The sequence below is a fragment of the Zeus faber genome (assembly GCF_960531495.2).
Source record: "Zeus faber genome assembly, chromosome: 22".
In the NCBI taxonomy this organism is placed as follows: Eukaryota; Metazoa; Chordata; class Actinopteri; order Zeiformes; family Zeidae; genus Zeus; species Zeus faber.
In genome coordinates, this window is record NC_137209.1 from 17,515,596 (window position 1) to 17,530,948 (window position 15,353).

At 45.4% G+C, this 15,353-nt stretch overlaps 1 protein-coding gene across 1 annotated transcript; it reads left to right on the forward strand.

The window, feature by feature from the left end:
• The first annotated feature begins 799 nt into the window (after nucleotides 1–799).
• On the forward strand, nucleotides 800–10,714 carry LOC307247160 (butyrophilin-like protein 1). The gene is made up of 6 exons (XM_080023239.1): nucleotides 800–906; nucleotides 5,183–5,292; nucleotides 5,436–5,783; nucleotides 6,862–7,143; nucleotides 7,387–7,479; nucleotides 9,458–10,714. Exons 2-6 carry the CDS (start codon nucleotides 5,184–5,186, stop codon nucleotides 9,559–9,561), a joined length of 936 nt encoding a protein of 311 aa, XP_079879365.1. The 5' UTR covers nucleotides 800–906; nucleotide 5,183; the 3' UTR covers nucleotides 9,562–10,714.
• Nucleotides 10,715–15,353: the final 4,639 nt, after the last annotated feature.

Sequence of the window (15,353 nt, forward strand, 5' to 3'; positions counted from 1 at the left end):
GATTTCCGGCGATTCTCACGTTCCCCCTGCAGCCGCAGTCCGTGCAGGAGGTCTACTGGCGTTCAACCATGTTGAACCCCCCAATCAATTATGGTCTGGTTACAGGCAGCATGTTATTTCAGAGAGGTTCTGCGATACACTAGAGCACATGAGACTTTTAACTACAGCGACGTCCCTTTCTGTCCGGGATTGTCCCAGCTGTGTGTCCAGACCATCTGGAAAACACTAAAATGTCCCGGTTTTTACCACCACAACTATAATAACAAAAACAAAAACAAATAATAATAATAATAATATTAATAATTACAATTATATTATACTTTAAAATGCTGCATTCTGCGCATACTGCGCACCATGGAAATGCCGACATAAAATATAATATTAAGGCCAAAGCTATAATAATAATAATAATAATAATAATAATGATAATAATTATAATGAAAATAATAATAATAATAATAATAATAATAATGTATACAGAATTTAAATAATATAAAAATATGTAATCTAAATAAGATATCGATTCTCTTGTATTTTACTCTTCTTTCCCCACTGTCCTCCCTGTCGTTTATTTTCCCGTAAGTAATAAATGTCCCGTATTTTAAACATTTCAAAAAAAAAAAAAAAAAAAAAAATAAAAAAAGGTGCCCATTATGAGGAACTTAAAGAACTGACGGTAACAGTTCCGGACCGTTCCCGTCAGCTCTCCGGGCTCCTCCGCCGATTCGCCCGCGAACGAAGCCGTCGCGGTCGCTTCGGGCGGAGACTCAAACGGACGAATCGTTTCGGGCGAAGGGATTCCGTTCGTGTCGGTTCCGTTCGTTTCGCGAACGACCTGCACCCGCTTCCAGGGAGAAGCGGAGAAGCGGCGGAAGGCGGGAGGGAGTGCCTTACAGGCGCCGACAGGTAACCGCGCCGACTTTTTTGTAAGCCGGGGGCCGTTTTGCGGGGACGGGTGTTCGGGGCGAGCGGCGGCCGTCGAATGAGTCGTGAGACGACGCGTCAGGACGCGACGCGACGCGGTTGTTTTGTTTGTGCTTTGTTTTCTGTTGGACTCGCGTCGCATTTCGTCGAGCGCGTGCTCGTTTCGGGGCCGTTCGCCGCGTCGCGCTTTAAAACAAACAAACAAACAAAAAAAAAAAAAAACTTCTCCCGCGGCCCCCGGAGCTCGTTGTGCTGCTTCAGTCTTATTTCGGGGAGGGATCCTGTAAGTGTTTTGTTGGTTTTGTTTTTTTTTTGTTTTTATTTTACTCGGGGGTTGTTGCAGAACCGTTGGGCGACGCCCTTTTTAAGTTTCGCTTTCTAGTCAGCGATTCGGGAATTGTCGCTCGATTTTCCGCCTCGTGTTTCGGTCACTGTGACGCACCGCGAGCGAGGGAGGGAGGGCACATTCAATGTATTTATTATTGTTACGATTGTTATTATCGTTATTATTATTATTATTATTATTATTATTTATTCGTCACATACATACTTTCATACATATATGCAATGAAATGTCTTTGCAACGCACCCGGAGATTATGCACAATAGCTATTAAACCGAACATTACAGCTAACATAATTCCTACCGAGATAACTAACTGAAGCTAACGGATTCCTAAAATGTAATGCAGTTAGTGAATAGAACAATATGAATGAAATAAAAAATAAACAAGATGATACAAAGTGGGGGTACAAAATAGAAGGGAGTAGTTATGTACTGTATGTGGGATAGGCTAATTTCATACACATGTGCATGTGAATGAAGTGAGTATGGAGATTTACAGTACAGTATACAACAGTACGACACAGCAATACAGTAACAATGCACAGAACCACAGTGCAGTATGCAGTAATCCAGAGCAGTGATACAGTAAATTTGCACTACAGTATGCTACATACAGTACAGTAAGGCAGTGTGAGTGACTCATAGTGATTTTTGTTAGGACCCCTGGTGAGTTCAGCATTGACACACATTCATACATACATACATACATACATACATACATACATACATACATATACACATACATACATACATACATACACATATATATATATACGCAGGCACGCACGCACACAGACAGGTAATCCTCACTTAACGGCTGAATTCTGTTCCTAGGACCAGGTCTTTAAGCGAATTGGTCGAGAAGCAAGGACCCGTTATTTTACTGTAAGGGGGTGTGGTTGGTATATATAGTGTATTATTTCACGTAATGTGGTGTGGTTGGTATATATAATGTATTATTTCACAGTAATGGGGCGTGGTCGGTATATAAAGTGTATAATTTCATGGTAATGGGGCGTGGTTGGTATATATATATATATATATATATATATATATATATGGTGTATTATTTCATGGTAATGGGGCGTGGTCGGTATACTGTTTATAGTGTATTATTTCACGTAATGGGCGTGGTCGGTATATATAGTGTATTATTTCACGGTAAGGAGGCGTGGGTGGTATATATAGTGTATTATTTCACGTAATGTGGTGTGGTTGGTAGATACAGTATAGTGTATTATTTCACGTAATGGGGTGTGGTTGGTATATATAGTGTATTATTTCACGTAATGTGGTGTGGTTGGTATAGTGTATGATTTCACGTAATGTGGTGTGGTTGGTATATGTAGTGTATTATTTCACGTAATGGGGCATGGGTGGTATATATAGTGTATTATTTCACGTAATGTGGTGTGGTTGGTATATACAGTATAGTGTATTATTTCACAGTAAGGAGGCGTGGTTGGTATATATAGTGTATTATTTCACAGTAAGGAGGCGTGGTTGGTATATATAGTGTATTAATTCACGTAATGGGGCATGGGTGGTATATATATAGTGTATTATTTCACGGTCAGGAGGCGTAGTTGGTATATATAGTGTATTATTTCACAGTAAGGAGGTGTGGCGTTTGCGAACGCTTGTGTAGTGAATACTGAAGAACTGAGCACGGTGATGACACACACACTTAGGGATATTTGGCTTTCGGGTGAAATTTATGGAAAATGTAAAACGTTCACGCAACAGTGATATTATATCATGAAAGTAGGGCATTGAAGTAGAAGCATGCAATGGTGATTTCCTCATCTCAAACAATTTATTGAAACAAAAGCCAACAACAGTGGTGGGTTTACCACAACAAAAAATGTCAATGTCTCAATAACTTGTCATGTGCCCTTGAGCATCAATTACAGCTTGACAAGGACGTCTCATGCTGTTCACAAGTCAACTTATTGTCTGCTGAGGCCTGGCACCCCACTCTTCTTGAAGGGCGGCCCTCAGGTCATTGAGGTTCTGGGGTACAGAGTTACGAGCCTCTACACGGCGACTTAGCTGATCCCATAGGTTTTCTATGGGATTCAGGTCTGGAGAAAGTGCAGGCCACTCCATTTGAGGTACCCCAGTCTCCAGCAGCCGTTCCCTAATGATGCCACCTCCATGAGCTGGAGCATTGTCATCCATGAAGATGAAATGAGGCCTGTGTTGTTCATGCAGTGGCACAATGACTGGATGAATGATGTTATTCAGGTAGTATGGGCTTGTCACTGTACCATTCACAACGTGTAGGGTAGTTCTGTATTGACTAGACACACCTGCTCACACTGTTACACCACCACCACCACCACCACAGGCTCTTCTGGTGACAACAGTGGCTGATGCATAGACTTTCATCAGAGAACAGCACTGAGGCCACGGGTCCCTCGTCCAGCGTAAATGCTCCCTGGCCCATGCAAGACGATGATGCCTGTGCCTGGTGTTGTGGTCAGGTACCCTTGCAGGTCGTCTAGCACACAGACCACGCTGATGTAAACGGTTTTGAGCGGTCTGACGTGACACTTGGGTGCCTCTCACCTCCCTTAAATGTGCCTGGAGTTGAGTGGCATTCATCATCCAGTTCCGCAGGGCACTGTTCACAATGAAGCGCTCATCAGTGTGGGATGTGGCCAAAGGACGTCCACTTCTATGCCTTTCTGTGACTCTTCCAGTCTCTGTATCTCTGTTGCAACCTGCTGATGACACTCTTAAGATCAGTGGCCACTTCCCTCTGAGAACATCCTGTTTGAAGCCTCGCAATGGCGAGGTACTGTTGATCAATTTTTAGGTGTCGTCTTGGTCTCATGATGTCAAAATGTGAACAGCATGATGAAGAGGACTGTTTAAATACCAATTCTAATTGAACCAGGAAATTTATTGGTTGATTCCTCGATCATACACCTACAATTTTGCCATTCAGCTCCTTGTTAGAGAACAGCAAGTTGTGCAAAAAGTACTGAAACATTGAACAGTTGGACTTGTGCATTCAAAAGTTTAGAGAAGGTCAAATTAAGTTCACCTGTAAAGATTATAGTGCATTTTAGGTTCATCCTGAAATTTCACCCGAAAGCCGAACATCCCTAACTTTTTGTGAGTAGTGTAAATGCATGTGTTGTAGTGCGGTGTGTCATGTGACAAATAAAGATTCTTAACACACACACACACACACACACACACACACACACACATCACCGTTCAGATGCTTGACGCTGAGATGCAGCGGTATTGTAGCAGCGTACAATACAGACTGGTCAGAGAGCTGGTCGTAAGTCCCAACGGGCGTTAAACAGGTAGGTCATGAAGTATTGACACTGTTCGACACAGTTTTGCTTTGCTGGGCCCTGCCGTACTGGTCTCAAGATGGCTGCATGCAAAAATGAAGCCCAAGTGCTGTGTAGTATGAGGAGCGCGTTGAATATAGGAACTCACTTTGCTACCGCCGTGCATCTGAGTCGTGCACATTTGAAACGACTGTGATTATACAGGTGACAACGTGTCCTCAGGTTCATGTGCATGACATTGGACAAGCGCCACAAATCACATGCCGTCCGCAAGCGTCTCCCCCTCTGAATATTCATGTCACATTCTAAATGTCTGCAGTCGGCTTAACTCCAAAGTGATCTTGTCCTTGTGGTACAGGCGGAGGAGCGAACACATCAATTACAACATGATTCCAAATAACTAAGACTTATACATCATCAACGTTTCCAATTTGGTCAATTTAAGACGTTTTTTGCTTATAATTTCTTATCTCAACCCACTACATCAGCAGCATTGGTTTGATACAGGATTGATTTTGATAAGTTTACCAGTCATAAAAAAAAAAAAAAAGTGTATTTTGGGTTTTTGTTTTTTTTTAATTTTATTACTTTCCATCCAGAATGACTGTGCAGATGACCCGACGAGACTGGAGCCTCATCACCCGGGAGGCCCTCCGCCGCCGTATCTACCAAACCGCCGCTGTCATTCTGCTCAGTTACTGCTACACAGGTAATTTTTGGAGGACAGTTATGGACAAAAGCGCACAAATTTTCCAAAGGGACCATGCTGGGTTCAAATTGTTTTAAATCATGTTTACCAGCCAGCACACCCGTTTTTAAGATGACTGACCCTCCCCGTTTTGGGTTCTCTAGGTGCGTCGCAGGAGTTTGTGCGCACTGTGACGGTGGACGCTTTGTTGGGTCACGACGTGGTCCTGCCCTGTCATCTGGAGCCTCCCGTGGACGCCACCACCCAAACGGTGGAGTGGGCCAGGGAGAACCTGCTTCCCAAAATTGTCCATTTGAGACGCAACGAGATGGAGCTTCTGGAGGAGGAGAACCCGCAGTACGCCGGAAGAACCTCCCTGTTCACGGGGAAGCTGAAAACGGGGAACCTCTCGCTGCTCTTGCGCAACACGGAATTGAACGACTCGGGGATATACACATGCCAAGCTCTCGGTTTAAATCCAAATCAAGTCAGCTCTGTCGATCTCCGCATAAGTAAGTATGCCCCAGCCTGCCGACACGCCCAGTGATGATTCCAGACGTTTACAGTGAATGAAAGTATGAAGATGTGTTCAATATTATTCAGTATATTATTGTAAGTGTTCGTAAGGACCCAAGCGGGAGGACGCAGGACTCATTCGTGATGTCTGTGCAGCCCTAGTGTGCCTGCACCATTGTTCATTTCATTCCACACAAAATATGACACCCAGTAGAGTAACACCCAAAAATATTTATGACTTGGCCACCCTATTGTTGTTTATTTCAGCTTAATCTGCAAACACATTTACAGGAGTTTTAGCCTGTTTACTTGTCAACACAGTTTTGACATTCGGACCATTATTGATATTGTTTTAGTATTAAGATTCTAATGATTATGGTGATAATCCTTCTTTAAAATGATCTCCAGGCACACACTGACAGTTACAGCAACATATTTTGCCAAAGTTACTTAATTTTGCATTTAATTTTTAAGGTGGAAGCGCTATTAGTCAAAAAAAAAAATATATATATATATATATAATAAAAAGGTTTCTCACCATATTGTTTGAATGTTCCTGAACATGAAAAGAGCCTACTGTATAGTAAAAAAAATAAAATAAAATGCAAATTATCAGGAAATGGTCAGCAATGTGAAAGGTGTGTGCTGACTGGTACACAGGCTTAATAAACTATTTGACACCGTAGATTCTAAGTGGTTTTGCTGGGGTTCAATTGGAAAGTTTCTCCAAATTCCTCTGTGCGGTGCAGAGCCAAGGCAACTTGACCAGGGCTCTCCCGCCGCGAGCGCCACTGAATCTGTCGGGTTTTTTCTTCCCCACAATATTAAGGAAAATTAGTCAAAATCCTGGATCCAGTTGAATTTTGGGATCAGCATCAAAATGTAATAATTTCTTCCTTGTGGCTGGAGAAATTTGATGAAAATCTATACATTAATGTCCCACATATTTTGTTCAGACAGACATGGGGGAAAAAAAAAAAAAAAAGTAACGGGTCATCAAAAGTCGGAAATCTAACAAGACGTAGAAAATGCATTGTCTGTACTAACCGACTGTGCTGTTCTGGACCCCGTCAGGCAGCGTCTTCGTGCCAGTTGTAAGAACCCTGAAGGTGGACATGAACATGCGCAAGGTCATCCTGGGGTGTCAGACTGAGGGCTGGTCCCCCGAAGCTAAGTTGTCCTGGCTGGACGACAAGGGGAACGTGCTCGCCACCCAGATGTCGTTCCTCGCCGCCAACGGCTTCCACAGCATCAACAGCAACATCATCAGGGACTCGGGGGATGTGGCCAAGGTCACCTGTCGAGTCAGCACGCGGCAGGGCAGCCAGAGCAGGGAGTCTTCCACTTTCCTTCCCGGTGCGTAGCTAAAGCTCACACTCAGCGTTGTGAACTCTTGAGAGTGGACTGGCCATCCTGAGCAGTGAGGAGAATACGTCATTTAGACACTTTCACTTATAAAAGGCCACACCAGGTCAACTCCCCAAGCACCCGCATCTATGGCCTATGCCCAAATAGCCAAATTCGCCGAAGTTGGCGTAAAAGAGTTCCAGTACATGTGCGCGTGTGTACAAATGTGCTGACTCTGCGTTTCTTTTGCAGATGTCGTCCTACCTTCTCGTGTGAATGACGATGTAATCATCAGCCTTCTCGTAATATTTGTCATTGTCCTAGCGATCGGCGTTGCAGTATTTGGTAAGTGGCTCCTTTTAGGAATGTGAGTCTCAGCCTTGATTTTCAAGTGTTAGATAACGTGGTTGTATTGATGGCGAGGCCTTATCCGTCCCGGAAGAGAAATATACTTTATTACAGTACAGCACCACTGTTTCGGTTTTAGTTTGTGGTGTTCCACATGTTTTGAAAGACAGTCTTCTACCCACCCAAATTCCCAATTACGGGTTACACGTCAAAGGGATGGTCCAGGTTTTTTTGGGGGGGGGTTTTGGTTTGGTTTTTTTTGGGGGGGGGGTCCATTCCATCTTGCCGGATTCGGATGAGAAGGTCAATGCTAACTCCATCCCAGCGTGTCCGTTAAGTTTGTTTCCACACACATTCCCGACGGCTGTGGGAACGGCGCAAACACGCCGTCCTCGTCCGACCCACCACTCACTCTCAATCCCTGTCGCAGTTCACTGGGAACCCGAAATGCTCCCACACGGCTGATTTAAAAGAAGCGGGCGGGTCTTCTAGCTCCCCTCTAGGTATCCGGGTGGAACGCGCGCTTGTGGAATTGTGGTTCCGCGTCACGTTCGCCCACAGGCCAGCGCGTGTTCTCCGTGCGGCTGCGTCATTATTTAAGTGAAACGATTTTCCTTGTAAAAAAAAAAAAAAAAAAAAAACTACAACAAAAAAACTGAAGAGGATTTGGTCTTCAAAAGGCAGTTTTCCAAATGAGTCTTGAAAAAAGGGGGATCGTCGTATAACCAGAGCTGTCTTATATTCGGGTCAGTGAGGTAGTTCAGAATGGAGCAGCGTTTAACACCCAAGGGTACAGTTTGAAGTTTTTATTTTTACCTGCAATAGAAACGCACGATGTATAACTCACCTAACACAGATTTTCAGAAGCTGGGAGGCGTCATTCCCCAATTTCACCGGAGCTAGGCTAGCTGATTCCCTCCGCTGCCATGCCTTGTGCTAACACAGTTAGCATGCCGTCGGTCCTGGACACGCGGGGATGAAACTGGTGTGAACGAGTGATGCAGGACAATCGGTTCGTCGCGAACAAATCCCTGAAACGACTCGGGTGTGGGTGAAGGCAAGCTCCGCACTTTTGAGTCAGTGAGTGTGGGAGTGAGCAATTTGGACCCTGGAATGAAAACCAATGTGGAAAAAGTTGGGGCATGATTCATTTTGAATGTGACTGATAATTAGCACCTGACATAACTATGGTGTTGATATAAGAATTTTGACCAGTACAGGCTGCACAAAGCTGGGATTGTCCTCGTCGCCAAAACAGCAGCTCTGTGTTCAGAGCAAGTTTCACTTTCAAGGGGAGGACACTCCCTCGTGGCGAAAGGTTCGACTCTTTTGTTCCTGCCGAGTCACTCAGTAAAAGGAGTAGTTCGTCTCTCCGAATCTCGGTCGGTGTGGATCAGTGGGTGTCACACGCGGGGAGAGAGGGGCGACCCCTCCCCTGGTCAGGAGAGTCGGCTCGGCTCCGAGTCACGAAACGAATTCTCACATTTCATTGTTACTCTTGGAATGAAGAGAGTGAGTCAGTCACGTTCAATGCAAACGCCGCGGCGTCTATTTCTTAGAGCCCAAAGAGGGAGCGGCTCCCGGCTCCAGAGTCAATTAAACTATTTGTTCGCGGTGAGCGAATCGTTTGCAAGTCTTGCATCACTCTTAAAAGCCCATAACTTTTATAAGAAGCAAAGTTCTACATGTTTGTGACATTTAAGTGCAGTTAGACATTTAACAGTGGAGTGGTTTAGTAGCGTGGGATTACACCATGGTAAAAACATTGGGGAACACTGGGTCTCACCGCAGTCTTTCCCAAACCATGGTACATGTCCCACTAGCTCCCTCTAGTGGTACAGGCAGGGTGTGCAGAGAGAAATGATGGTTTGTGCGTGTGTGTGTGTGTGTGTGCGTGTGTGTGCGTGGACTGCATATAGACAATGGTTACTGTAGTTGGTGATGAGAGCGCTGTTTTTTTTGTGGTTGTGCTCAGGGACCCTTTGGCAGAAGGAGAAGAAAAGAGCGGCACTCCTCACCAAGGCACCGCCTAGAAACACAGCTGAAGACCTGGAAACTCTAAAGTCCAGGAACCCCTGACCCTCTGCACCAAACACAGGAAGTTTTCCTTCAAACGATGCTTCTTTGCCAACCTGCCCCCAAAAAAGAGCCGCCAGTGCTATCATCAGCTACTGCCAAAATTTTAAGGTCAAAATTGGAACCAAAAGACTGATGAGGGGTGCTGTAGGGCTGCTGTATGTCTCATGGGAAGGTCAGATTTTCACACGCAGGTTGAAAAACTTCCTCAACGTGGCGTCGGTCATCTGATTATTTTACACTTTGCTTAATATTCCGGATTCCAAGAGCAAAGCGTGAATGAAGAAGGAAAAGCTTTCCCAGTCGGAGCACTGATCATTCTTCACCTTGAGCGGCCTCCTAAATTGCCGCGTGCGGGATTTTTGACCCGCAGTGGTCTCAGACGGCACGTTTCACATGATGAAGCGGTCCACCTAAAGTCACCGAAAATATTTAAACAGTCATATTTAAGTCATGTTTGAAATTGGTTGCAGTTTGTTGCGTCGTGTGTCTAATTGCATTAATTCACGGTGTTGAATGCACGTTACGCAAACCATAAACGCTCACGTTACACATATACTCTACCTGTATGTGCCTCTATAAAATACTACTTATTCGATGAATGAAACTAAATCGATTTTCTACCCACCCCGTTTCCAATTGATTTCAAATGTCAGCCCTCAGGGAAGTGTATTGGTTTTTTTTTCGTGAACCTTTATATTTGCTTGTCCACCAATTAATTTTGTTCTTGCTCCAAATCTGTTTCTCCTCCCGCTGCTGTTTTCATCTCATGTTTCGTATACTATTTAGTGTTCAGCGTGTCGGTGACCATAGTATGCACCAATAGTACCAGGATCACATACTGCATCCGGTGGAATGTACTTGCACGTAAATGCTGCGAAGCAGTGCCTTACAGCGTTCTGGAACCGGGATTCAAATATTTTCTGTTTGTGTGACTCTGTCCGCCCTCCTGCGATAATAAAAGTTTCTGGAGTTAACACACCTGCTTTTTAATCAAAATGCCACGCCTTGTGCTCCTGCCATGCCAGCCACGGAGGAAATCTGTGTCCATTTGTATAGTCCTTTAAACTCTAGTCTAATTAGTTCTATGCAAGCATGTGTTGTAGTGTGGTGTGTTGCATGACGAATAAAGACTTTCTTCTTCTTCTACAACTCAAAACAATTTCTGCATGAATGCATAAATCATTTAAATGGTGTCAGTAAATAAACCTGAAAAGTCACTTAAGTATTAGCACAGCAGATCTAATGCTTGAAACCCTCAAAATGCCACGCCTCGTGCAAGCCACGGGGAAAATGGGAGTTGAGTTACAGCCCTTTACTCTTGTGCTGAAGAACGAGCTCGACAGTTCCAAGGAATACCCAAACCTCACTCAAAAATGCATAAACACTGCGACAGTTTCTCTTACCAAGCGCCACCCAAGTGGCCTTTCAGGGGCCTCCGGCACAGAGACGCAGAAGACCAGTTCATTGTAGAGCGTCGGGCAGCTGGCATTGGCCGGGAGCAGACAGCCGTGGGACATGACCGGGCTCCTATCCCCAGTGTGTGTGGGGGCGGGGGTTCTACCTGCTGCCCTTTAGCCCGACCAACGAGCAGCAGGTATGCAGCCACACTGATCCTAATCACCTGGATCCAGGTCAGGTGCCACCCCACACCACAACCACATACGTGCAAAATCTCTTGTCAATGCATTTCAGTGTTTGCGCGACACTTTTGTGTCGTTCCGCACCTGAAAAGGGGGAGAACCGGCGGAGGGGTCTGGATGCCGCGCCTGCTCTCTGGCGTCTTTATCGGGAGCGAAGCGGGTGCCGAGAGTCTTGTCAAGTCAGGTTTGTTTTTGGAGGCCTTAATCACAACGCCGTCCCCAAGGGGCTTCGCGAAGCCGTGGCTCACGCCGAAAATCAATGGCCTCCCCAGGTCTGAACCCCAGCGCTCCCCCTTCCAGCCGCCCCCAGGCACAGCTCATCAATCACAAGTGTCCCGTCCAATAATAAACAAATCAATGATGGATGAATGCGCTGTTTCAATAGGCAAACAGTCTTTAGACATTTTAAACCCTATAAACCTTTTACAGCACCCATTTATTATTATTATTTTATTAATCAAAATAAAAGCATTGTCTGTAAAACCTCTTTTAATATCAAAATAAAAGCATATTATATAACAATAGGGACAGGGTCAGATACTGCTTTCGAGCGTAATTCGCTTTTATCTGTGAATACATCTGAGTTAAGTTACAAATGAGAGCAGCGCTGTTCAACTTTTTTCCTCTTTGGGCATGAAACCGATGCCCAATCTATAATAAAAGTCACAGAGGACAGATTTTTCTTTACCGATATCTGCTACCTTGGCCCTGTAGTTCCCACGTATTGCACATTTTATATCATTGATTGGGGGCCTTTTTCCGGCCCGAGTCCACGAATCACAAGATCATTTCTCCTGCGCTGATCCTCTGGGTAATCCATCTGCTCATAGTCCCTTCACAGCTTGTCCTGACATCAGTTCATTAACCGTCCCAATTTATCCAATTCCCTCGACCAAGATGCCAGGGAGTGGACGTGGTATCCAGACGTCTTTATTGATTCGGCCCCTATTCAGGGCGTAGCAGTGACACCCGACATGAACCTTAAGAATGTCATCATCATATATACACACAGAGCTAACATACTATATCAGGAATGTGGGCTTTTTTTTTTTTTTTTTTTTTTTTTCTCTGATTTTTCGACCTGAAATTGTAACCCACGTGAATCATGCAGAGCGGTCTTTTTTTTATTATCATTTTTTTAAAATAATAATAACTTGGAAGTGCGTGAAGACTTTTTTTCCCCTTCCAACTAAGTTGATGTGTTGAGGGTTTGTGTGTTTACCTTTTTAGACGCGGATGTCAATGTCATTTAACCTAAACTAACTTGCATGTATCCGTGCAATTTCACGAATCCGTTTAAATTGGAGCTGCTTGCAGCTGTGCGAGTTGTCGGAAACACCTTTTCAACGAATTGCATTGAACGGGCGTGGCTACTCGCAACACATACCTCCACCCGATTCCCTGCGGCACGAGTGGGAGGACTGCACCGCGGAGACATACGGAGCATTCAAAACACACAAAGGCGTGGAACTCTTCTTCTTTTCTTTATTACGACGTTTCAGACCGACCCGGTCTCAGGCTTTCTTTTATGCTCATCGTCACGAAAGATTAATCTGAAATCGCTCACACTTATACGTGCGCATGTTTACCGACAAGATGAGACTTTTCCAAAAGTGTGTTTGGTTTTGCCTCGACGACAAAGTAAAAAAAAAAAAAAAAAAAAGAGAAGACCTGATTTGATTCCATTTAGAACGTCAACTTTCCAAACACATTTTGGAAGGGTGTCATCTTGTAGGTTAACGTATGTACGTTTGAGGGATTCCAGTGGACCCTAAACGGGGGTATTGACCTTTGAACCCTGAGCCAGAGGTCACCTTTCAAGCCCTGTATCTCAGTGATTCAAAGAACTGCCAAAACAAGGTCAGCTGTTTTGGACGGCTCTGGACATGTACTTTTAGAGGGGTGCTCGTGTCAACAGGGGGCGCCGCTTAAAATGACCTCACATATAATTCTGGGCTTTGCAAATGACAAATGTCAATTCGGACAACGCAGGTATATTCCCCGACCAAATTTACCGCTCGTAACACACGCATGTTGTTTTATCCAACAAATGAATTTCATGTTTACATTTTTAAGAATACAACCCATGAGGCAACTGCATCAAGATGCATCACAAAATGGGGAAGAATTGTAGTTTTTAGAGTTAAGGTTTAGCGTGAGGATTTCAGACGTTCATAAATAATTGTGTAGATATTAAGCAATGTATGGAATACTTTTTTGCTCGAGTGTGATATCAACTTTGTTTTTTGGAAAAACATACAAAAACACAAACAACGCCGCTACTATAGCCAGTTAAATTGTATGCATGAAATTCATACTGAGGGTATGACGCTCTATCCCTATTGTCACCCAACCTGGAATTTAATAGACCATTCAACAGAGGATAAAAACAAACCTGTGTCCTTCTTTTTATGTCGTGCCAGCCAGAACCAAATTTAAACCCATGCATTTTAAACTTTTATACCCCCATGCCATGCGGTGGCGTACTTTCGTGCAGGTTCGTTCTAGTTTAGTGTATGTACTGTATCTGCCCCCCTCCCCTCCCCCCTCTGAAGCCAAAGAAAATCTCCCCATTCAAATGAATCGGTTTAAATTTCGCCGTATGTGTAGCACGGAAAAAGTCGGACAATCGTGCTCCGGGACACAATCAAGCGGATACAGTTTTGTGACGATGAGTATTGAGACCGGGTTGTTCAAACAGCTGGTTGTTAACTTAGATAATGACATAACTAGAAATGGACTGAATTTAAAACAGATCGACCAATTTGAATTAATGACCAGACATAGCAGCCGACAAGATTGTTTCTAATGAGGGGGAAAATACCCAAAGCATTATGAAAATATTGTGACGATATGTATACGACGTGTATATGTATCATTATTGACTGATAATGATGATCAGTGATGATAATGATAATAAAGTGCCCAGCCGTGCTCTGTGCTCTGTATATTTTCTGGTCCTTTGCCAATCACATGCCTGATATGTACAGAGTTTAAGCCAGGTTCTAATAACGATAGCTTGGCAGTTGCCTAGCAACAGTGGCTGCCGATCGCTGCCTTACTGAAATGTGTCGGACAAGTAGAACATTTTCAACTCAGTCTGACCCAACTCCCGACTCTATAAGAAATGACTGACTTCTGCTCATTTGTCGCCGTTTGTGGCTCGGCGCTCACCGAACAACATCCACGCTGTGGCAAAAGTGCAGTTTTTCTTCCCAAAAGCACCGCTTCAAGCAAAGGTGACGTGACTACGAATTTGTTTTCTCCAACTTCACTCGCCACCGTGATGTGCCCTTGCAGATTCATGCGGTGGCGCAACAGTCAGAAAATTCTGAAAGAAGGGATGTAATCGTCATTTTAGTCGTCGCCTCCTCGTCCGCCGTTCTGTGTGATTCCGCGCGTGTGTCTGTGCCGGCTCATATCCGAGGAAACCGACGGCCGGACGTCACGCACATGACCTCCGTCGCTGTGGCGACACCCACACCCTTGTCTGGCGCCTGGCCTCCCTCCTCTTCCTCGTCCTCTTCTGTCCTCTCCGCGCGCTGGATCTTCAGCGGCGTGCTGGACTTCCTGGGTTTCTTCTTGGCCACGGGGTCAGACGCCCCCCCGAGGCTCGGCTGATTGGCCAGGGGGGCGACGGAGGGATCGCAAGACGGCCACTCCTGATTGGCCGCGCGGACCCCCAGCAGCTGCTGCCTGGACCGCCGGGTGGAGGCGGCCGGAATGGAGCCCAGGAAGGAGGCACCGTGGCTGAGCAGGAGGGGGCATGGTCCGGGGAGGGACTCTGGGAGGCGGGGTAGGAGCACGGGGGCCACGTGTCGCAGGGAGGCGGCGTGAAACGGGGGGTCACAGGGGCAACAGGGGGGCAGGGGGGGAGGGGGGACATGGAGGCTCAGACCTCCAGGGGGGGAGGGGGCATGCGGGGGGGCATGGGCGGGGCTACAGCAGAGGTGGGCCGAGCTGTGTTTTGATAGATGGGGAGCTCTGTCTCCCGACCCGAGATGAGAGTGTGTGGTGTGTGTTGTGTGTGCGTTGTGTGTGGTGTGTGTTGCAGGGCTGAGCCTTCCCTGAACGTGTGCGGATGGTGTTCTGGTGAATGCGTGTGTGTGTGTGTGCATGATGCGATTGGAGTGTGTGTGTGGCCAAAGCGCA